This window comes from Sander lucioperca, chromosome 11, assembly GCF_008315115.2.
Source record: "Sander lucioperca isolate FBNREF2018 chromosome 11, SLUC_FBN_1.2, whole genome shotgun sequence".
Classification (NCBI taxonomy): Eukaryota; Metazoa; Chordata; class Actinopteri; order Perciformes; family Percidae; genus Sander; species Sander lucioperca.
In genome coordinates, this window is record NC_050183.1 from 2,323,317 (window position 1) to 2,346,029 (window position 22,713).

Here is a 22,713-nt window from a genome sequence, read left to right on the forward strand (position 1 = left end):
CCATGTTAAAACCATAGACAGTAAAAATAAGGTTAAAACGTTTGCCGATATATTTTCAACCGGAAGTAGTTTGCGTGTCAGAGGATGAGCACATTGTTTCTCGGCGGTACAATCTGTTTTACGCTCAGTAACGGTAATGAATGAAGTTTTACTCTAATAAGACATCTTGCGCACACTTTGTGTAAACACACGTTGCTACACAGAGAAACCGAGTGACTGCGACGTTATTCTGTGGACAATCTAATACGAGAACGTCTTCGTATTTGAGGTAGCTAAGCTTAACGAAGTGTGTGCACAACATGCTAACAGCTAACAGCTAACGTTAGTCTGCTGAAGTTGTAACGTTAGTCAACGTTATTACAAGACCCTAAGTTATAACTTGGCTAACTGGCTAACGATAACTTAGCTATGCCATGCAGCCACGTTGTTTAATTAACGTCGAGTGTGAGTGTTTTTTTTTAATAACCAATAACTTGTTGAGTTTTACATGTTTAGAGTTGATGTTCATGTTCCACATGAATTCCATTGAATGGGATTCATCTTCGTCATTGTGAGTTAAAGCTGGTGTTATGAAGTAGATGTATCTCATTTAATGCAACTACAACATGAGCTTTACTTTGCTGTCTTGGCGATATCTGATTAGATTATGAACAAACGTCGTGAAAATGTGCCTGTTTTTATTTCTCTGTATATGTTTATCTTTCTCTTTTTAATGTATGATGTATGTCATGTCTGTGTTTGCTGAATGGACCTTGAGTCTGGCAAATAAAGTTGATGATGATGATAAATCCCTAAGAAATGCATTTAAAACTTGACTATGAGCTTCTTCAGTTATCTCTTTCTGTCTCTGCTGATAAATGTGTTTGTACGTGTGCTGCGTATAGCATCCCTTGCTGTGTAGCATAAGCCTGTAAGCAAAGCATTATCATTTGCATGATGTATATTGATGTAAATAAGACATCATTTCTCACCTGGTATCAACATGACTTTAAAAAGTTTTGACTTTATAAAACCTGCAAACATCTTGTTTGTAACATCATACTTTCCCCATTACTAGATAAAATATGAGCAGTTGTTATTGAAGTCTAAAGCTTCGTAGACATGTCAGTTGTTCTTATTTAACTTTTTTCCAACATAAACTGGCATAATGATATCTTTTGTCTTTTTCAAGTTCATAGACCAGGACAGAGATGGCTGGAATTCTGTTTGAGGACATCTTTGATGTAAAGGACATTGATCCCGATGGCAAGAAGTTTGACAGAGGTGTGTGAAATCTAATTATAAAACAAGGTTAAAGAAGTCATAACACAATACACTACAATAGTCTCTGGTCTCTACTAATTTACTGGTAATTTCTGCAGGTAATCAACCATCAGGCACGCTACTTACAAAAAATTATATATATATATATATATATATAAATAATGATCGAAACCGAAGTAAAATGAGAATAATTATTGGACTTACTTTTTTACCAGGTTTCCAAGAACCCCAATCTTAATTAATGGTGCTTGTCGCCAATCATTTATCAATTCAGCTGAAAGCTTTTTCACATGCAAAACGTATTAAACTTTATTTACATTTGGGTTACTATCATGTACCCAGTGTGCTTTTCAGTTAGTGTCCTTCACTTTAAAACAGCAAAAATTAAGTAATCCAAACTGTACTACTACTTATTTGTTTTCTGCAGTATCTCGTCTACATTGTGAAAGTGAATCTTTTAAGATGGACCTTATCTTGGATGTGAACATTCAGATCTATCCTGTTGATCTTGGTAAGGAGCAACCTTTTTGTCTTTGTGTATATTTATTTTAAGTTAAAGATTGGAAGTCATTTAATGGTTGCTTTTGTCTAACACATTCATATTCTAGAGTTTATATACAGTATGGTCAGAACAAATCGGTTATCTTTCCATATGCCATCAGAAGAAATTTTAAATGTAAAGCAATCATTTTTGACTGTTGTTGTCTGTCTTGTCTGGGAACACTACTTGCATCTTCACCATTTTACTTTTGTTTACCAAACTCTGGCTTACATGTGAGCAGTCCAAAGCTAAACAGCTAAATATTCCCATATACCCGCTATATGTGAGTGCACCTTTAGATAAAGGTTCAAAGCACCATGCATTAAAAAGTCAACGCTAACCCAGGGTGTCTAAGCACAGAATATGAACTCACTTTGTTTGCATGTGTCCATTTTATTTAGGTGACAAGTTCAGACTGGTTATTGCCAGCACGTTATATGAAGATGGAACGCCAGATGACGGAGAGTACAATCCTCAGGATGACCGGCCATCTAGGTAAAACATTTGCTCTTGATGCATCTAACATCACCAACAAATGCTACTTGTTGGGCTTTTATTTTTTTGAAGGATCTAGTACCATTTGTGTGTATATCTTTAGTGTGACTGTCCCCTGTGCTGTGCAGTATTTTTTGCTGGTTTAAATAACCATTTAAATTTGTACTCTCATTTAACTTTGTTTACATTTCCAGGGCGGACCAGTTTGATTATGTGATGTATGGGAAGGTTTACAAGATAGAGGGCGATGAGACTTCAACAGAAGCAGCCACACGCCTGTGAGTGATGTTACTTGGTTTAAATGAAGCTTTAAAGTACTTTTTTATTTTTAATTGCTCAGCCTCAGGTTGTATATGTTAATATAATTTAGACAAATAAACCATTAGAATAATAACAAGTAGCATTTCAGTTGTTATTGATACATTATTAGTACAGTGATTGCCACTAGGGCATATTGAAATTACCACAGAAACTAAACTAAAATTCAACATTTTTACATTTTAAGCATTTTGTCTGCATATTAAAACCATCAGCTATGTATTGCTTTTATGGAAAGTAACTTGTCCAACAAAGGTCTGTGTTTGTACTTGTGAGATAATATCAGTTTTTAAAAATGTAACCTCTCATTTGTGAGCTCTAATCAAGTTGCGTGGGTGTGCTCCTTCTTTCAGCTCTGCCTACGTGTCTTACGGTGGCCTTCTCATGAGGCTGCAGGGAGATGCCAACAACCTTCACGGCTTTGAGGTGGACTCCAGGGTCTACCTCCTCATGAAGAAACTGGCCTTCTAAAACCCAACTCTGCCTGCCCACTTACCCTGGTTCTTCCACTGCCACAGTCAACTTTAAAGTCATAATGAACTGCATACTGAAAACATTTGTACTCCCAAGTCGGAGCACATGGCCATTATCCAAGAGCAGCTCACAGACATAACACATGGATGCTGAAGAAAACATATTTAGTTTTTTTTTTTTTTTTTTTACTTTTGTAGTTACAAAATGTTTCCTCCAAGGAGATGGACTACAGATTAAAGACTGTGACACATAAGAACTGCTGCAACCTCCATCTGCTGGCAAACTGTAAATAAAGATTTCTTTTATTCAAAATCATTCTAAGATGGTCAGTCACCTTTTAAAAAAAGGTTCTGTTTTTTTCTAACCAACCATACAGCTCAGCAACTGCTTAGGCGCTCTTTCAAACATATTATATCAGGTTGTATTTTGTAACACTGTCTCAATATTTGGACTGCAGGTAAGATTTGTGCTATAGTGAAGAGGGTGGGAGAACGTGCAAACTGGGCCAAGTACTGCAGCTCACAAGGCAAATGTCTTAAACACTGCTTTGTCTTTGCAAAATGTATGGATATTATACATCATCAAATTCATATTAATTCTGAGCATGAGGTAATGTAATATTTAGACATTTCTACAACCAATAAATGAAGTACTAACATATCTGGTAGATGTGTAATCAAGAAGGATTTTAGCCTGACTACACATCTTTAAAAAGTGACATTTAAAACAACGGAACAGTCGGCACCATCTCTTGGAGCAAAATACTTTTAATTTTTTGTATGTACTCTTTTACAGATTTGTCTACACATGTACAAATCTGATTACGCACACACAGATTCTTTTCCACATTTGGAGATTGACAAAATCCCAATCTCAATATGCAGAGATTCTTTTACACGTTTACAAATTTGATTACGCACAAACAGATTAAGATAGTTGCCCAACTCTCCACACACATTTGCAAATAGTTTGGCTACAATGGCCCCAGCATGTCATGAGCAATGGTTCTATATTTGCTTGGATGGCAGCAAACTAAAATGTGGACTCTCAGGAGACAGAAGATTAAATTAAGGGTGAAGAGACAGCTCTTGTGTCCAACACAGGCTTCTCAATGTCGATGGTAATGGGTGTCACAAGATGAGGAGGGGCACTGCCAATGACACACAGACTCCTGATATGTGCATAGAAAGCCATATGAACGTAGTCGTCATCCTGTAGAATAAGCTTGTAGCCTAAAATTCCTGCAATGCTGTATCCTATAATGTGTAAGAAAGACATACAGTATGAGTACCACACTAAATTATTATAGGAATATTTATGTTTGAAGTACTACTGGAAAATATTGGATTTAGTACAGTAGTAGGGTTTTATGTTTTTGAAAGCCAAAAACCCTACTTATACTGCAGCTGCAGATTTTGTGCTGATGATCAGTAACTTAAAATGTAAGACGTTTTCTGTCCAAATGATTAAAATGTTCACCATCATGGGACCCAGAGTGATTAGTCGTTGTGCCTCTGACACATAACTGTAGATACTGTGTCAGGGTCATTTGCACACATACCCACTAGATGAATGGTCAGGGTAAGTCAGCATGCAAAATGTGTTTTTCCACTATTGGCAGCTGGTTTAAAAACACCCTAATTTCAAATCAAATTCAGATTGTGATAATGTTGGTTTAGCACTACAAAAGTGACAAAGCACAACTGTAACCCGCTTTAAAATTGAGGACATAGAATAACAGAGTCTGCCTATAGTTTAGTTGTTAGTTGTGTTATTCTGGAGCAGGCTGGTTCTCCAAAGGTATATTAATTATGCTATTACAAGATTGGATTTCCTGGCATATTTTAAGTTTATTTTTACATTTTGTGCAAAGTAGTGCAAGTACAAAGACAGCGATATGCAGTTTGCGTCCAACCAGAAGTGGAAAAAAAAGCAGAAAAGTGCAATGCGATATACAAGTACAGACAGGTGGTGCATAGGCAGGACAAGAAATATATTGCAGTGTTATAAGAGCAGAATAAATATATATATATATATATTTATTGGTGGATTAATTATCACCGGGATGCAGAGTTAGAGTTCAGTAGGGTGACAGCCACAGGAAAGAAGCTTCCTCTGAACCTGCTGGTAAGGGTGTGGAGAGACCTGAGACGCCTCCCGGACGGGAGTGGGGTGAACAGGCTGTGGTTGGGGTGAGAACAGTCTTTGATGATGCTGCGCGCCTTACGCAAGCATCGCTTGCCCTGGATGGTCTTGACGAAGGGGAGTGAGGAACCGGTGATGCATTGGGCAGTTTTCACCACCCTCTGCAGTGCTTTCCGGTCATGGGCAGAGCAGTTGCCATACCAAACTGTGACACAGTTGGTGAGGATGCTCTCGATGGTGCAGCAGTAGAAGTTCACCAGGATCTGAGGAGACAGCCAGGTGGACCTTCTTGAGTCTCTTCAGAAAGAAGAGATGCTGGTGAGCCTTCTTGATCAGGGTGGAGGTGTTGAGGGTCTAAAAGAGGTCCTCAGAGATGTGGACACCCAGAAACTTGAAGCTGGTGACATGCTCCACCTCACTCCCGTTGATGAGGATGGGGGTGTGTGTGCCAGCTTTAGACTTCCTGAAGTCCACAATGAGCTCTTTGGTCTTCTTGGTGTTAAGAGCCAGGTTGTTGTCAGTGCACCACGAGGATAGGTGCTGGACCTCCTCCCTGTAGGCCGTCTTATCGTTGTTGCTGATGAGACCAATCACCATAGTGTTGTCTGCAAACTTTACAATAGTGGTCGAACCATGTACAGGTGTGTAGTTGTAGGTAAAGAGGGAGTAAAGGAGAAGGCTCAGCACACATCCCTGTGGTACGCTGATGTTCAGGGTGATTGTTGAGGAGGTGTGAGTATCTAACCTAACAGACTGAGGTCTGTTGGTTAGGAAGTCCAGAATCCAGTTAAAGAGGCAGGTATTAATGCCCAGTTCACTGAGTTTGGTGATCAGTTTTGGAGGGGATGATGGTGTTGAATGCTGAACTAAAGTCAATGAACAGCATTCTCACATAGGTGTTGCTATTGTCAAGGTGGGACAGGGCAGAGTGAAGTGCCGTAGAGATGGCATCGTCTGTGCTCCTGTTCTGACGGTAGGCGAATTGGAAGGGGTCCAGTGAAGGTGGTAAGCAGGTCTTGAGATGGACCAGGACCAGCCTCTCGATATAATAACAAAGCTGTTAATAAAATTATAATTATAAAATATAATTATAAAATTAAAGGACATAACCATAACCATGATATTGTGTCTTTATATCTATTTATTACAACTAGGTTTCTGGTTTACTTTACAGCGCATTTTCTAAAGCTTATGACAGTTGTTTTTATATTCTAGCCATTCAATGATTTCTAATCATTTTACAGTGCAAACTTGCTCTAAAGGATTTATCACAGTGCTTCATTATATTAATATCATTAACTGGCCTCGCATCTGGATCCGAACGCATAAATGAATATAAAGTCTATGAATCTGACACATACACATCCGTTGGGGAGTGAGGATGAGATAATTTGGGAGTGAGCCATAGACTGTATGCAGGTTCTCTTAATACATCCATGGTATGCAGCAGCGGATGCAGTGCTTGGAACTGTCCGCCGGAAGTGATGCGCCTAACCCCAACCAATCGAGCTGCTTCGTAGGGCGGGTCTTGGCGTGGCCATAGTGGGATTCGTAAATTTTCTCCCGGGGACGAGCTTGAGCATTGAGCAATGTTTGCTAGTTGGGGCTGGTGCTTAAAAAGCAAGCTGCTCAGCGAGTTTACTGCGCTTCACGGACCTAAATTAGCGCCGTGCACACTCACTGTAGAGATATGTAGAACAATACGCACTCCTATTTAAAGTTTTGATAGGCTAGATGGGCTTGGTGATATGTCCTTGCATTCGGCTCTAATTGGAAGCACTGCACTCGGGATTATGTCATCTGTGGTGTTTGGTAGAGCGACTAGAATGAACATGTGTCTCAAAGAATAATGAAGGCCGTCAGTCAAAGTATAGAAAGCAGTTTATAACAGCCAAACGTGATGGATAATCGACGGAAGAAGAAGCTTACATTCTTCACCATTGGGCTCATATTTCTTCTTAGCGGTGTGGAATATGGTAAGATTTGTAATGTGTTATTTTTGATAATGCTCTCGCCTTTTGTGTTGCAACACTTACTTGAATCTGTATTGGAATGTGACACAGAACTCATCAGTAACATTCACAAGTTTCTCATGGTCACCTAAATATTTTCATTGCCATGTCGAGTAAATTTTTCTATATATTTTCACACCTGCTTTTTGGTGAAACACTTGAACTGTGATTTGACAAGTTGATTAGTGTTTGCATTTGTTCTTATGAGGAGATGTTTTACACAACTATAACCCTATCAGGGAAATAACACTTTGGCCAGGACTGTATTTAGGATTTTAGTTTTACAAAGGACATAAATGAAGCAATATCTTCATTTTACTGTTCCATTGTTGGGTTAGTCAGTGTATTCTGCCTGTTATCTGTTATAAGTTGTGTTTTGACTAAAAAGTTTAATAAATTCCAGATTCTGCCTCAAAGAGACACCCTGTGAAATGTGTGTGTGTGTGTGTATATATATATATATATATATATATATATATATATATATATATATATAGTATTTATTACTGGACTGTTGTATTTATTACAGGACTGTTGTATTAGATTGCACTGCAGTTGACCTGCTTTTTCAATGGTCACTCACTGAAGGTTTTAGAATAGGTAATTATTACCTGATAGTTTGAGTTTTATCTTATCCCAATATTGTCTTGTCCTGTTTACTGATCAAGTTCACTCTGTGCTGAGACAAACTACATTAACAGACCCCTGTGTGCAGATTCTTTGATCTACTCATCCAGAAAGATAGTCTTTGAGAAGCTTACTTGAATTTACATGGGAATTACATTTACCAGACCCCCCAATGCAGACAGATCATTACAATAGCAGAGATATTGAAGGGATTAGGGCAGATTGAATCAGATTGTGTTGTTAATTAGCCTGTCAAGGATCCCTTGAGTTCTGTTCACCTCTGTTGTTACTCAGATCTCTTAATTAGCCCAGCCCACAAGCCTTTTTTTTAGGCTAGCCTTGATGTAAAATCTTTCTCTGAATGTTGATCTTGAGAGAGAATTCCACAGCCTTGTTTTGAAATACTGTCTTCACTTTGCAAGTGGTAAAACTCATATGTAGCAGCCACAGAATTGGACATGCATTTTTTTTTTCTTCCACAAGGTATAATGTCCTTAAAGCTGTGACAAAGAAGCACAACTCAATCTAACATGCTTTTATCACTCCCACAAACAAATGTATAGGGTGATCAAACATCCCCTTTAGATCAGTGGTTCCCAACCTGGGGTCCGGGGACCCCTAAGGGGGGCGGCAAAGATCACAGGGGGGGGCGCGAGTCTTTATCTGGTTTGAGGTTAAGGTAAAAAAAAAAATATTTGCACATGTTAAAGAAATTATGATAATACACTAGAATATATAATGTATACAAAAGTCTGTATGAAAACTATATATTTTTGTTCTCGCTTAAACTTGTAGGCAGGCTACTTAGTAGACCAAACCTCCGGGACCTCTTAACCTGAGACCCTTGCTGTCAGGTCAGCTGCTAGCTGCTAGCTGCTATCATCCTCGTTTTTCCTGCCGCCACGGCATCACTATTTTATGAACGAAACATGGCGGAGAAACGTAAAAGTGCTGATAACTCCTCTGTATCAAAAAAGAAAGTAAAGGAAAGTTACCTCAACTTCGGTTTCGGAGGGGGGGCTCAGCTTTTCTTAGACATAAGTAGGGGGGGCGCCAAGGAAAAAAGGTTGGGAACCACTGCTTTAGATGACAAGACATTTTCCTTTCCTCTCTGGAATTTCCTGAGAGCATGCTTTTTGTGTCTTCTGACGCAGTAATTGAATTAGGATTGTATTGGTTCAGCAGCTACCCTTTGTCTATATGGATATGAAGGCTGGAGGCATTACTGACAGGGAGAAAGCTACCACTGCATGCTCTCTTGGCATTACTAGCACTGACATGGAAAAGATTTAAAGTTGTACCTGGATATAAACCATACAGACATCATCTAATCTCTTGTTTCACCGTCATCTCACAAACTCAGCCTCTGCTAAATGTCACTATAGGGCTTAGGAGAGTCACAGGGTTGCAATAACCATAGATGAGATGCCACATGGAAGCCCAACAGAGCGACAGTATGGCCGATTGACTCCACGTAGGGCTTATGACACAGATGACTCAGCATCACTCAGAGAGTGTAGATTCGGCAGATTTGGAAGACAATGTTCACATTATATGTGTTGACATTAGCTGTTTTCAATTCACACAGAACTGTAACATTACTTAAGATAAAAAAACTAATGCTGCTTCCTTCTGTCTCCCTAGCTGTAATATTGCCCACAATATGGATGTACTTGCAGACTTTGGATGCAGCACCTTACTTTCTGGGCTTGGCCCTGTCTGCATTCAGCTTGACTGGCCTCCTGTCCGGACCGCTGTTTGGCCACTGGTCCGACAGAACACGGACCACCAAGAAAATCATTTTGTTTGCCAACTTTTTTGAGTTAATTGGTGAGTGCACTCATGTTTTGTATTTCCACCGCTACTACCTTAAAACAGTATTGTCATGTCAGAAACACAAATTGCATTTGTTATTCTATTTTGCTCACTTTATTGTTATACTCCTTTTTGCTCCACAGGTAATTTCATGTACTTTATGGGCTACTCCAAATGGCTATTACTGTCAAGCAGACTGGTGGCAGGTGAGTCTGCAGAAGGTGATACTATGACTTATTAACCATTTGGCAGGTAGTAAGCCAGTAGAATACACCCGGCTGTCATATCAGTAGAGCTTTGCAGGATCATTATAAAAAGGTATAACTTGGAGCTTATACATATATGTTGTATCATTGTTTGGGGCTTCTTACAGCTGTTGTTCAGTATCTTTTAAATGTGATGCATATTTAACTCATACATACAATATCAGAATGTGTGGTTGATCAGCTAAAAATATCCAATAGTTTGAAAACACTTGGCTACAGTTTGCTCTGAATTTGTAAGAGCACCCATCCAATAGCAGCAGCAAATCCCCTCTTATGTTGTGTATTTCAGGAATATGTTTATAAATTATATGACAAAACAACAATGATGTACATGCTCTCCGGAGCTCCGGGTTTCAACCTCACTGTTTTTAAGTGCTGTAATTTAGTCATGAAATATGTATTTTCCTCAGGCATCGGCACAGGTGCTGGCTCATCTATCTTTGGCTTCCTGACCAGAAGCACTGCCCCCGAGGACCGCGCCACCGCGTTTGCTAGTGTCATGGCATGTCGACAAGCTGGCCTTCTGATTGGTCAGTGCTCTGCTGCTTTGTGATGGCACATTCTAAAGGCTGCCTGCTGATCATTTGAGTTAAATTATTATACACTGTGATGGTTTTGTTTTGTTTTCACAGAAAATAAGATAGAGATTGGAGTGGTTAGAGATTACTGGCCATCTAGCTTCCTGATGCATTTCACACAAGTGAATGCTGAAGGCTCACACGCAAATGTTAAATAATAGTGCACGGGCAATTACACATGATGATACGAACAAAAAGCCTGTATGATTGCAGTTGCTTTTAAGATTAATTTGCTCCTTACCAATATTATATAGAATGATTTGCCAAGGTCTTGTCAAAACAGGTTTTAACTTTGTGTTTAACACAGGTCCAGCATTTAACATCTTCCTGAGGCTGTGTGATTTCCACCTGGGTCCTCTCGTGGTCAATAAATATACGGCGCCAGGGGTAAGGGTCCACAATAAGCTGTTTTCAACTAACAACTAACATTTTTTTGCCTCCTCTTAGAAAACATAACACTTTTCTTCCACCTCCTGCAGTTGTTCATGTGCCTGCTGTGGACTCTCCTTCAACTGGCAGTGATCTTCATGTACTGGGACCTACCGCCTCTAGAGAAGGGGAAGGCCAAGCAGAATTCAACAGGCCAGAGCATGGAGGAGGAGGACGAGCGAGGGCTGGTGGAAGAGGATAATGACGAGGAAAGGCCGCTGATGGGGTCCCAGGAGGTGGAGGGGTCCTACGGCTCAGTCGTGGTATCCAAACCACCCAGATTGGATGCCTCTGCTGCCTCAAATACCACGCTAAATCATATCTCTCCACCTCCCTCGCCCGGGCTACCAGAGTCCCATGAGTCTTCCAGTCCCTTTAAGAATTTCAGCATATCCCGAGGTGGGTGGTTGACAGTGCGTGTGTCAATATTATTCTAGGTCCATAAAAAGTCTGTACAATGCTGTAAAACAAGTTCTTCAAATGTAAGGTTTTAAAAGTTATGTCTCTGACTCTTTGTAGAGTTCCTGAGAGAAGAAGTGGTCGTGCTGCTGGCTGCTCAGTTCATCACCCTCTTCAATCAGACAGCGCTGGAGGTGCAGTAAAGACACAGATATCCTATTAATAAATAAAAACCCAAGTTATCTTGTACTTCTTTAGTTAGGGATCATTTTCCTGAAACTAGTGGAGTAATCTGCCTGTTTACGGTACAAGATATCGATTCTTGTTTCTAAATAATTTAGGAAAAAGTAAAACCATGCTGGGATAGGAATTTTTACCCATGTTTTTAGGACTTTGAGACAAAATGACTTGTTAATATGAGCATTTATGCACTGTGCCAACATCTCATTCCCTCCTCAGACCATGGTGACCCCAATGACCCAGAAGTACTTTGGCTACGGGGAGCTGGAGAACAGCGTGATGTACTGTCTCTGCGGTGTGGAGGTGATCGCTGGCTTTCTATTTGTGCGCTGGCTGAGCCAGCGTGTTGCTGAGCGAGTGGTCCTGGCCATCGGTCTGACCATCTGCAACATCTCTGGTGTCTGGTGCCTCATCTTCCTGGCTAACCCACTAGGTCAGACTGCACTGAAGAAACTTCTCACCTTTGTTGCTGTACACACAGATCTTCATCAACAGTAACTTATACCACAAAACATCACCCACTAAGAGTCAGTTTATTCAGTAAAACAGGTTTACATATTTATATGAATAACTTTGCGAAGTATAGATACATCCTCACATTTAGTAAACACACTCGTTAATACAGCAGATCTAAAATCGATGACAGTCATCCTCATGGTCAAACATTTGAAATGCCCCATTACAACTTGGCTGTATCATGCATATTAACCTTTGTGTTGTCTTCCCGTAGACCATTAACTTGTTGTCCTTCCATCGTTAAAATAGAAAATTAACGTTTTTGTCACTTTTTTCAACGCTTTTTTTAATGCATGGTCAATAAACCTAATTTAAATGACATTACACCTCATTTGTGAGTTAAAAGTAGCCAAAATTATGAATTATTTTGACTAATAGTTAAGTTTAGAGGATGTTTATGTCAAAGTTTAGTCAGGATACTGTTATATCCTGATGCTATAAAATTGAATAAAACACCCAAAATTTTATGTAAGTAATAATTAATTTTACCTGCGAAGAATGTTGCATGGGTTCCATACAACTTGCATGCATGCATCCAAGTTATTTTTGGGCAATTTGGTTGAAAGAAACCCATATTTCTGATATAAAAAACTTTGAAAACGGGTCAAATTTGACCTGAAGACAACACAAGGGTTAACTCAGTGTTTTGGTGTTTTCTGTTGCACTTTGTATTTTCTGTAGGTGGTTTCCCATGGCAGCTGACTGAGTTCATCATTGGGGTGTTTCTGCAGGTTTTGGGTTTGCCATTTGTAGCTGTCGCTCAGGTTTCCCTCTTCTCCAAAGTTACTGCTGAGAAGACACAAGGTGAGAAACTCCACCATCTAGTGGAAAAGAGAAAGCATTGCATGTTGGAAGGTATTTGATTTTGTTGCGTTCCTGTACCCCGCGTTGTTTGGTGTGTTGAGTCTTTGTGTCTCCCATGTATTGCAGGTTTCAGTCAGGGAGTGCGTCGCTCAGTGGGTGGTCTAGCTACCATCCTGGGCCCTCTGTGGGCTGGTGGCCTTACAGAGAACATGTACATCATGATGGGGGTGATGATGGCACTGCTGGCACTGCTAACGGTATGCAAAAGGAGACTGCAAGACAGAGAATGTGTCTACGTCCAAATCATTATATGAGAGATGGCTTTATGTGTTTTTAGGAATTTTCAGTTCATGCAACCATGTGAGGGCTCAAACATACCATTTTTCCACCAGTTTTTGCAGTTGTGGCATTATTACAGTGCACACTAGAGGATGGATACGCGATCCGAGCTCTTCGGGCCAGGTTCGGACAGATATTTAGAAATGATGTTCGGGTCGGGCTCGGTCACATCAGCATAAGGCATTGAACATTTTAAATTTAAAAAAGCTTATTGCACTTGACATTGCGCTCATCTGTTGACATTTCCGAATTCCTACAGTTGCTTAATAAAAGCGGGGTTTCCACACAAACAAACGTACATGTGTCATTGGTATGAGAAAAAAACGAGATTTTAACTGTCGGACTCGGGTCAGGCTCGGACATAAATATCTTCATGCCTGTCAGGCTTGGGCCGGGTTCGGTACATGCTCTGTCGGACGCGGGCCGGGCTTGGACAGAAAAATGCAGCCCGATCCGCTCTCTAGTGCACACCTTTAACTAAATCTAATTTAGTGGAACCTTATTAAAAACTAGGGCTGGGGACTGAATCTCAATACCTTTTGTAGTTTGCCATGTGCCTATAGAAATAAATAGCATTTACACTCATTGTCTATGTGCATGAAACATGGCACTTGCAATGGTTAAAATGTTTTGGGCATTTCTGTTTCATGCAAAAATTGCAATGAATCTAATTTGAAACAAACAAACTACAGAAAAGGGTTTACAGGAGATGCGAGTGGACATTTTATAGTCAGCAGCTCCTCTTGCGTTCAGGAACAAACAAGCATTACAAAGTGCTTGTAGTGCCTGTAATGAAGCGTGGGCAGCAACCAACTGTTTCCACTATCACTGAGAAAGAAGAAAAGAGAACCTAAGTGTGTGTCCGTGTGAGTTGGACAAAGAGAGTCCACCTTGCAATTCTTTCTTTTAAATTGGCTCCACCAGGAAGCTCCCTCCACAGCCCTGTGTGTCCGACTTTCATTGTTTTCATTGTTTTCAAGACATGCCGTTACTGTACACCACTGACAGCTCTGAAGCAGGGGTTCGGTGTTTCTCCAAATCAGTCTGTTTTCAGGATTCACTTTGCAACCCGAGTGAAGAAAAGTGCTTTGTGCAAACGTCTGTTATTTTGTTTGACTTTTTGATATTTATTAAATTCTATATTTATTTCAGATTCATAAGAAATGGATAGATAGAAATATAAAAGAAACATTTATTTTGCCTCTCAGAGCTTCCTTGCTAAACAGTTTCTCTCCTATTTCTTCTTTTGTCTTTCTTGTAGTAAAACTAATCTAACATTGTCTTATACAGATGATGCTCGCTTTCTCATACGAGCGGCTGGTTGCACCTGCTGCAGTGGAGCAAGTGGATGAGTCGATCAACTGTGGCTAATCCAGCAGATGGACTATGCAATGAAAGTGGATGTGGAAGGTAGTCTTTTACAAATATAATTATATATTATACCTATAAATGACATTTATTCATCCAAAGGGATTCACAATATGACCTGTATTGTATTATTGCAAGACCATTTGTGTTATTGCATGCATACTGTACATAATATAAGCCAGTAACAATAAAAATGGTCTCTGGGATTTTGGATCCTGTTGTTCGTAATAATAAGTTGATATATTCTATGTTGGTTTGCATGACGAAAATTATGAAAATATACTTTGTCAGATAGCTTCGAGACTGTAACATCCTCTCTCATCCTGTATTTCTCTCCCTTCTGCTTGTGCACAGTGGGAGATTCCCTGTCCTGCGTCTTACTGTCCCACCACACTTTCAATTTCTGCATTGGGACCAGCATGCAGGGTGTTAACACACACACTGACAGCACACACCTCACCACCTCCTGAGGGCTTACCTAAATCTTGGACTTGTCAGCTTTGTGTGCAGAGGCTGATCAAAGCACTGTTATGGTGTACAGTATATGTTCATTTCCCATGGAAAAATGGAATCCTGCTGACACCGCGAGTGCAAACTTTGGATGAAAGCCGTTTCCGTCATTTTGTGTTGTGCACCGAGTACCAATTACACTTTGGTGCATCACACATTCTTCCATTAATGAACATGCCAAATGGTTGTGGATTTAGCTGACCTATGTCCTTGAGCTGTAGGGGAATAAATGAGCTGTTCAGCCTTGGTTCTTGACACCACATCGTCTGGAAAAACAGGCATTCGAAATATAAACCAGGCGTTATTGTCCTCTAAAGTAAAATGCTCAAAGTTTTAACCAACACTTTACTTTGCTGATTCGTCAGAAGGATTTTAACCTCGACAAAAAATTATGTCAATCCACTTCTTTACTCTGATTTATTCGGTCTACGACTGATATAATGAAGGTTTGCCCTCGAACACAGTGACATTTGCAAAAACTTGTATGTTTTTATTTTCCTTGCAAGTTGTATTTATTCATTTAAATGTTGAATTATGTGCTTTGTTAATTAATACTTTCAGAGTGGCCTCTATACGATTGAGGCAGTGTGTTCAATGGGGGTCACTGTCTAAAGGAACTGCTAACACTAACACAAAGGAATTGAATTAATGCAGGTTTTAACTGTTTGTCAACCTGTGGTGATGAATATGCTATGTCAAAAGGCATTTGAAACCTTACACTAATAAAATTCTCAGGGAAAGACTAAATACAATGGATACCTGTCAAACCCTAATTGAAGGAGGTTATTAAAATGCCTCATCTTCCTGGCACAAAGGCTGGTGAGGGATAAATTAAGATTCCTGCTTTAAAAAATGTCATATTTCTAATTGTTTGATGCTGATGTAGTACATACATTCAACACTAGTGGGCACTCTTAATCTTTCTACCAAAGTATAGCCCCGTTGGTACTGCTGAGCCAAATGCTTGTAGTGTGATATCAGTCGGTCAGATAACTCCATAAGGGACACTATTACAAATACACATTTAGGGAAAAAATGCTTTATTAGGAGCTCTGTTGTAAAAGAAAGTCTTGTAATTGTTTTAGGTGGCAGGACAGAAAGCACACACCAATCAGTCAAAGCACAGTTTTTTCCCCCAAAAGGCTTTGCACTATGTGTTTTACCTCTTGATAAATTGTTCAGGTTTTATATTCACAAACACCAAAAATACGTTATGAACCATGAGACTATTTATTTCTTATTTATTAGATCATTTGTGAGCTCCTAACATGTAGGCAACACATTAACTTTATTGTATTACTTGTCTATACAGAAAAGATGAACTTTCACCATACTTCATTGGCTTATGTTTTGTTATTCTCTCGACGAACTGTGAACAGTAAAATACATTTAAAAAATATATAATGTAATTCACAAGAAAACAATATGTAGGATTTTAATATATTAAAAGGCTATATTTATATGTGATATACGTCTTGAATTGATTGCCCTCATAGTAGGGTACATGTTCTCAACTCAAAGGCCTACAACTGAAACAAAGAAACATATTTTGAGGATATTATCACATTTAACTGAATGTAAACTTTTAGTTGAAATATTATTTCCCCTTTTCCAATATATTTGTATTAAAGAGTGTTATGTGTAAAGGATAAATATGCTGTTATGGGACTATGGATTTATCTTTTTTTTTTTTTTTTTTTGATGCAATACAAAAAATATCATGTACAATTATTGTATCATTGACATTTGAATAATTCTTATAATTGTTATATAAAATAAAACAATTTTAGATCTAAATTCAGGATGTAAACCATCTTTTAAAATTATTTAATTTTAATTTAATTTTTAATTTAAATTGCCTTTTTCAGAGTGCTTTTATAGAGATATTCTTTATTTGGTAATATATTTTTAAAGTTTATCTAATTTATTTGGTATGTTTATTTTCACTTTAGAATTTATTACATTGTATTATTTGTAGTATTTGACCATGAACAAAAAAAATTTAACAAAAAGTTTAGTTACATTTTTGTTGTATACATCTGCATTCACAATTTACCATCTTTTTGTCATAAATATTAGTGGCAATGGCTTTTATATTCAAATATAATAAACAAATGTACATGTTAAATTTAGTATGAAATGAAAAGAACCATGGTCAGGATAGTTGGCTCATGTCTTACAAAGTAATTATAGACTTTGTTCTGAAAGTTTATTTTACTCATACATCAAGTTGTATATGAGGATAATTTCTTCTTTCTTTAGTAATTAAATATGGATATCGTTTCAATTAAAATGTATATTTATCATATATATATATATATATATATATATATATATATACACACACACACACACACTATATTTTTAAAGCACAAATTCATGAATATGCAGTGTAAAAAATAATTACCTTTTTATTCATTTATTTTTCCTCATGATTTGATAATACAGAATAAATTAAACTACTAATGAATTAAATTACTTTGTATTACTAGTTGCAGTAATATTTCAAAATAGCATGCTCCATTATTTATGAACAATAAAAATGTATACAATTATTTGGTTAATGACAAATAACAATTTATGTATGAATCGATTCACATATATAAAAAACTATTGTTACTAATACTTACATGGAATTTGACATACTCATTGCAGATGATTTTAGACCACATCATGTATTTACAAAGTGACATGAAAGCCAGCTCATTTCTAAACTTCATGGTTGAAGGGAAAGTGGACCCGGTCCCACTGGGGGTCGCTGTGACCTCGCCGACAGAACCAGAAACCCGGGTGGTTTCTCACTCGTGACACCCTACAGTCTATGGTGACGACACGCTGTCTGCCTGCTGACGTGGTGGCGAGGGGGTGTGGCCTCACACGTGAACTCTAGTTGAACCCGTTTTGATGTTGGGCGGGGAAGACTCCGAAATGTTACGACACAGGGCTGGTAACAGAGATATTTTGGGGTTTCACTTCTTTTTCTTTTTCACCCATCACACACACACACACACACACACAGCCCACAGCGGCAGTCTGACCGAACAGTGACCCTGCGTATCAGGGTCAGAACACGTCGTGTGTCATATCAGCAATGGTTTTCAGGGTAAATTTGGTAAGCTCCCTCCTTCTCCTTCCCCGCCAATCCCAGGGATTTGTTACGAGGCATATATGGCCAAATTCAACGACGTGAACTTTTGATGAACTGTGTTTTTCTTTTACTAGAGAGGGCATCGAGGGCAGGTGGGGTACAGTGGGACTTTTTCGAGGGTGGGTGGAGGGGGTTCAATCTAGTTCCCCAGGCTTGATCACCGATTGACCCTCACAAACTGGGTTGTGGTAGTGTAGGGAACAATTTGGATGATGCACTGCGACACTGGGGCTTGGGGGGACATTGCAGCTCAGCCTACCATACATATTTTACTCGTGGGAGTGTGGGCAAAACCACACTGCAGGATCAGCAACCACTTTTCCCACATATCTCCTTTTTCTTGCCCTTTCACTTGCACTTTACAAGATCCTCTCTCTGTTCATGAGACAACTTAGCAGTTCAAGAATAACACCTTGAACGTGGTCATTATAAGACTTTCATGACGCTAGTTGAGATGGGTAATAAATGGATAGTAGTGCTCTCAAGCCTGAACTTTGAAGCTTTTGAGCTGTCAAGCGTATGAAATATTTAGTTTGTGCACTGGTGTCACGGATTCTTAAGGTTTTTGCGAAAACCGCTCAAGCCACAGTCAAATCAAAATGGTGGCACCGACAGAAACCTGTGAAAGTCTGTGAGTGTCCCTGCATGTATAGTACTTGAATATTGTGTTAATAATACATGTGTCACTCTGAAGAGGTGCGACATCTGGAAACCAAGGCGGTTATGGGAAGAAAAAAAAAGGAAGAACCAGAGTGCTTGAGTTGTGGTATAACGTGTAAAAGGCATGCGACAGAAAGTCTGCCATAACAAAAGGTAAAATACAAGACAGTATCATGCCAAAGTTATACTTTAACTTAGTTTCTTAAGTTGAAAAGGTCATCTGGAGAGTCTAGTTTGGTTTGGTTGTTGTAAGAAATTGAGCTCCATTTCAGTCACCCAAGGCTGTATGTCACACAGCTGATGATTCTTTCTCCATTGAACCCATCAGGAAAAAGTTGTGTAATGCTTCTTCTGTCTGAATGAATAATTAAGTCTGTGTAGCCTTTAGCTGGTGCAGCTTTGGCTATGTTTTGCAAGCTAGCCAGCTGCTATTGCACTGACAGTTCTGTTTTGCCAAATGTGTCACGCTTCAGTCATCTTCAGCGCTGGAATTTTTCTCCTAACAACTTTCTTCCTCCTTTCTTTTGATCTTAAAGCAGCATACAATTACTCTGGATTTGTAATTCTGATGGTCTTTTTGACCCTTGACATCGCACTAGTTCTGTTTTAAGTCTTGTCTTGACCCGTGTGAACAATGAGAGTAGAGTGGCACATGAGGGATTAAGGATACTCATACTCAAACTCTATGAAAAGCATTCTAATTTCTGCTTGTCACTGTAGCACTATTCTCCATTCTTTATCTCTGTAATGTATTTCAGGATATCCTCAATTCCTCACATTCAAAATTTCAGTGTAGATATGTTTTGAAGATAGGTCTGCTCTTGAGGCATATAAACAAGCTTATTTTGGTGAATTAAACATTGGTGAATTTTTTCTGGCAAAGCACTGAGGCCCAGAAATAAAGAATCAGAGAGAGGAGCTACCTAACAGTGAGAGCATGAGAAAATTACCATCGCCTTATATTATGTCTAACAGCCTTTTGTTGTGATGGAAGTTTAAGAAGCTACCTTACAATATTTCTTGAAAATATCAAGAATTTGAATTTACTCTGTTCCTGCAGTCCTGCTTTCAGGAAATATCAGTATATCCAATTTCCCCATTTTTATCACATACTTCTCTTGTTCTTACCACCACTATTCCACATCCGCACCCACCCAAGCTGCCACAACGAAGCCTTCCTCCACCCACGCCCTTCCCCTTTTGCTCCTAGAACAGAGATTACTAGCCCATCTGTATCACCAGAGCCAGGCTACGCTAAGCCGATGGGAGCCCTGCTCAGCAAGGCCCCATCGCAATTGTTAACCCTGATTAAATCGATGTGGCGTTCAGTAGAGGCAACAGTGTGAAAATCAAGCCAGTGCCGTGACCCAGTGCCCTGCCACTGAACCGAGGGGGAATTGGGCAAACTTGGGGAGGGCGGATGAGAACAGGAGCCAGGAAAAAAGAGAGAGAGAGGAGTAAAAACAAAATAAAAAAAAGAGACAGAATGATGGCAAAAAGATTAAGGGCAGCTTTAAGCTTTTTACCAAAGATTGCATGGGTGGAACAGATATATGCACATAAATATATTTCTCTGTTTTAGTGCAGTGAAAACTTGGTGTCATTTACGATATAGACTCCAGCGGTAAAACATAAATTGGTATGACTTTCAGAGGGCTTCTGTAGAGCTGCTGGGTGCAACAGAGGACATCAAAGATTCAGTTATAACTACTATAGTGAGATTATCATTACACAGAGAAGACAGTGTAGATGTTTGCTGCATAGTATGGACTGGAGCATAAGTTTAAAAAGGGGACATGTGGAAATATACGGTTCACTTTAATCCATAAATTAAGATTTCATTCATGTTTTGTCCCCAAGGCACAACATACTTATACTTATTCTGTAAAACAGTATTATAGTCATACCTCATTTATTCTGGCATATTTGTATATGGAGCGTTACATAATTAAATACAATGACATTCATTGTCAGATAACATTTGAACTTTTTATATGAGGATGGACTCCATATAACACTTCTTATTAAATCATCGCCATGGATAATGCTCCATTATTTGCTTTTCAGTTGGATGGCCTTTGCATGACTCCTCACAGATGAGCCTGAAATTATTACTGTTCCCAAAATTTAGTTTGTACCTAGAAATGTGTCACTGCCAATGGCTCAGTCTGAAAGGTCAAGTTAGACCATATGTCAACAGTAATGCCCGCTATGATATTTTGCTTATGACATATTGCTGGACAAGTTGGCAAGAAACCGTCAGGCATGTTGCCCGGCAGGATTTCATCCTGTGTGTTTGGCTTCCAGTTTAATGTAACAAAATTTTTTTTTACTGATAATGGAATACGTCTCAGTGTGTTTTTGCATAATGATGTTTAACCTACTGGGTTCTGTTGCACTTGAATGAGGAAATGTTTTAGTGCTGATTTGTTCACATATGGTTAAGAGGCATTACAAATGTTTTTAATTCCTAAATCAAATAAGGAAGACATTTATGACATGTATGCAATTTTAATTTCAAGTCTCACTCTATTTAAAGAAATTAATAAGTAAATGTTCATAATGGATAGAAACGTTAAGTACGCCGTGTCCAGAGTCACAAAGTGAGACAATTGAACAACCTAGTGGCATTTTCTCTCTGATGAACTCCTCTGTGCAGCTGTGTTTGTAAAAAGTGTGAACGAACGTGACGTGTGAGAGAATGTGACCACAGACTGCAGCGTATCTTTGTCCATCTCTATCTGTTAACTATTCGAAGAAGTGTGAGATTATAACTGACACTTGATTGAGACGGACAAATTATTTGTGTTAATTGTTGGGGGTGACATGTGTACCAGTCTCCCCATAAAATTTCACCTATGAATGTAGGCCCTCTATTATAGCATTCCTTTTTAGTCCATTACTGTTTGAAAAGTAAAGGCCCAATTTTGAGAAATACAAATGACACTTTGAAATGTCAAAGGGTCCAGTCAGTCCCACTGGATGACTTTGTAAAGTATGAAAATTACACAGAAGTAATTCATTTCCAAATTTACCAATTTAATCTCAGAGAATATCCAAGTTCTTTTTCCGTAAATTTATGACTTAAATCTTAGAAATTCTGGAGTTTTTTCTCAAAATATTACCCCTTTCTTCCGGGTCCGTAACATTATTTTTTTTTCCTACAATGGCCTTGCCTAGCCAATGCTGTTGTAGCAGAAGCAATTTGCTTTTGCCAACATCAAGCTGACAAGAAACTCTGTGGCAGATAAAGTTTCTGATCTTTCTGGAGTGGTTTACTGGTCTGGCCCACTTAAAATCAAATTAGCGGTGTGTGTCCCATGACCTAAAATGAGTTTGAGACCCCTGATCTAGATAATCTAGAAAAGCAGAAAAATAGGCTTCAAAATCACCTTATTTACATGTAGCTGTAGCCGTGGACATGATGGGGTAGGGATGCTCTTATGTATAAGAACATTTTAAGAAAATAATACCTTTGTGCATTTGCAACGACACCCCTAAACAAATGGAGAGATAATAACATGATGAACCCTGTAACAACCCCAGCAGGCCCCTCCCTTTCTCAGCTCCTGGCCGTCTCTCCTTTGACCTAATAATTAAGCTGCTTTGAGCATTATAAGTTTACAAGCAGCTTTGCCAAACTGCAGTGACAAATCTCTCTCAACTAAATCATTGCTTTGCAGAGGGCGCTGCAGTCTTACTTGCATCGATGGATGCTTCCTAGCTCCCTTGTTAAACTCTAACATCTTTTATCATCCTACTGAGA

General features: G+C 39.0%; 2 protein-coding genes across 6 annotated transcripts; both read left to right on the forward strand.

Annotated features, from left to right (window-relative positions):
* The first annotated feature begins 19 nt into the window (after positions 1-19).
* On the forward strand, positions 20-3,406 carry polr2h (RNA polymerase II, I and III subunit H). 4 transcript variants are annotated; one of them, XM_031307314.2, is made up of 6 exons: positions 20-268; positions 1,172-1,263; positions 1,691-1,774; positions 2,206-2,299; positions 2,494-2,577; positions 2,971-3,406. In XM_031307314.2, exons 2-6 carry the CDS (start codon positions 1,191-1,193, stop codon positions 3,086-3,088), a joined length of 453 nt encoding a protein of 150 aa, XP_031163174.1. In that variant the 5' UTR covers positions 20-268; positions 1,172-1,190; the 3' UTR covers positions 3,089-3,406. The 4 variants fall into 4 exon arrangements, with proteins under 4 accessions (XP_031163174.1, XP_031163177.1, XP_031163175.1 ...); XM_031307317.2 differs by having other exon boundaries at positions 20-133; positions 1,179-1,263; XM_031307315.2 differs by having other exon boundaries at positions 36-133.
* Positions 3,407-6,794: 3,388 nt separating this feature from the next.
* Positions 6,795-16,604, forward strand: mfsd8l1 (major facilitator superfamily domain containing 8-like 1). 2 transcript variants are annotated; one of them, XM_031307414.2, is made up of 12 exons: positions 6,795-7,212; positions 9,520-9,705; positions 9,834-9,896; positions 10,367-10,486; positions 10,842-10,921; positions 11,014-11,362; positions 11,483-11,556; positions 11,822-12,035; positions 12,800-12,922; positions 13,049-13,179; positions 14,552-14,671; positions 14,986-16,604. In XM_031307414.2, the coding sequence occupies exons 1-11, from the start codon at positions 7,137-7,139 to the stop codon at positions 14,630-14,632; spliced, it is 1,497 nt and encodes a 498-aa protein (XP_031163274.1). In that variant the 5' UTR covers positions 6,795-7,136; the 3' UTR covers positions 14,633-14,671; positions 14,986-16,604. The 2 variants fall into 2 exon arrangements, 1 of the variants encoding a protein (XP_031163274.1); XR_004898838.1 differs by lacking the exon at positions 13,049-13,179.
* Positions 16,605-22,713: the final 6,109 nt, after the last annotated feature.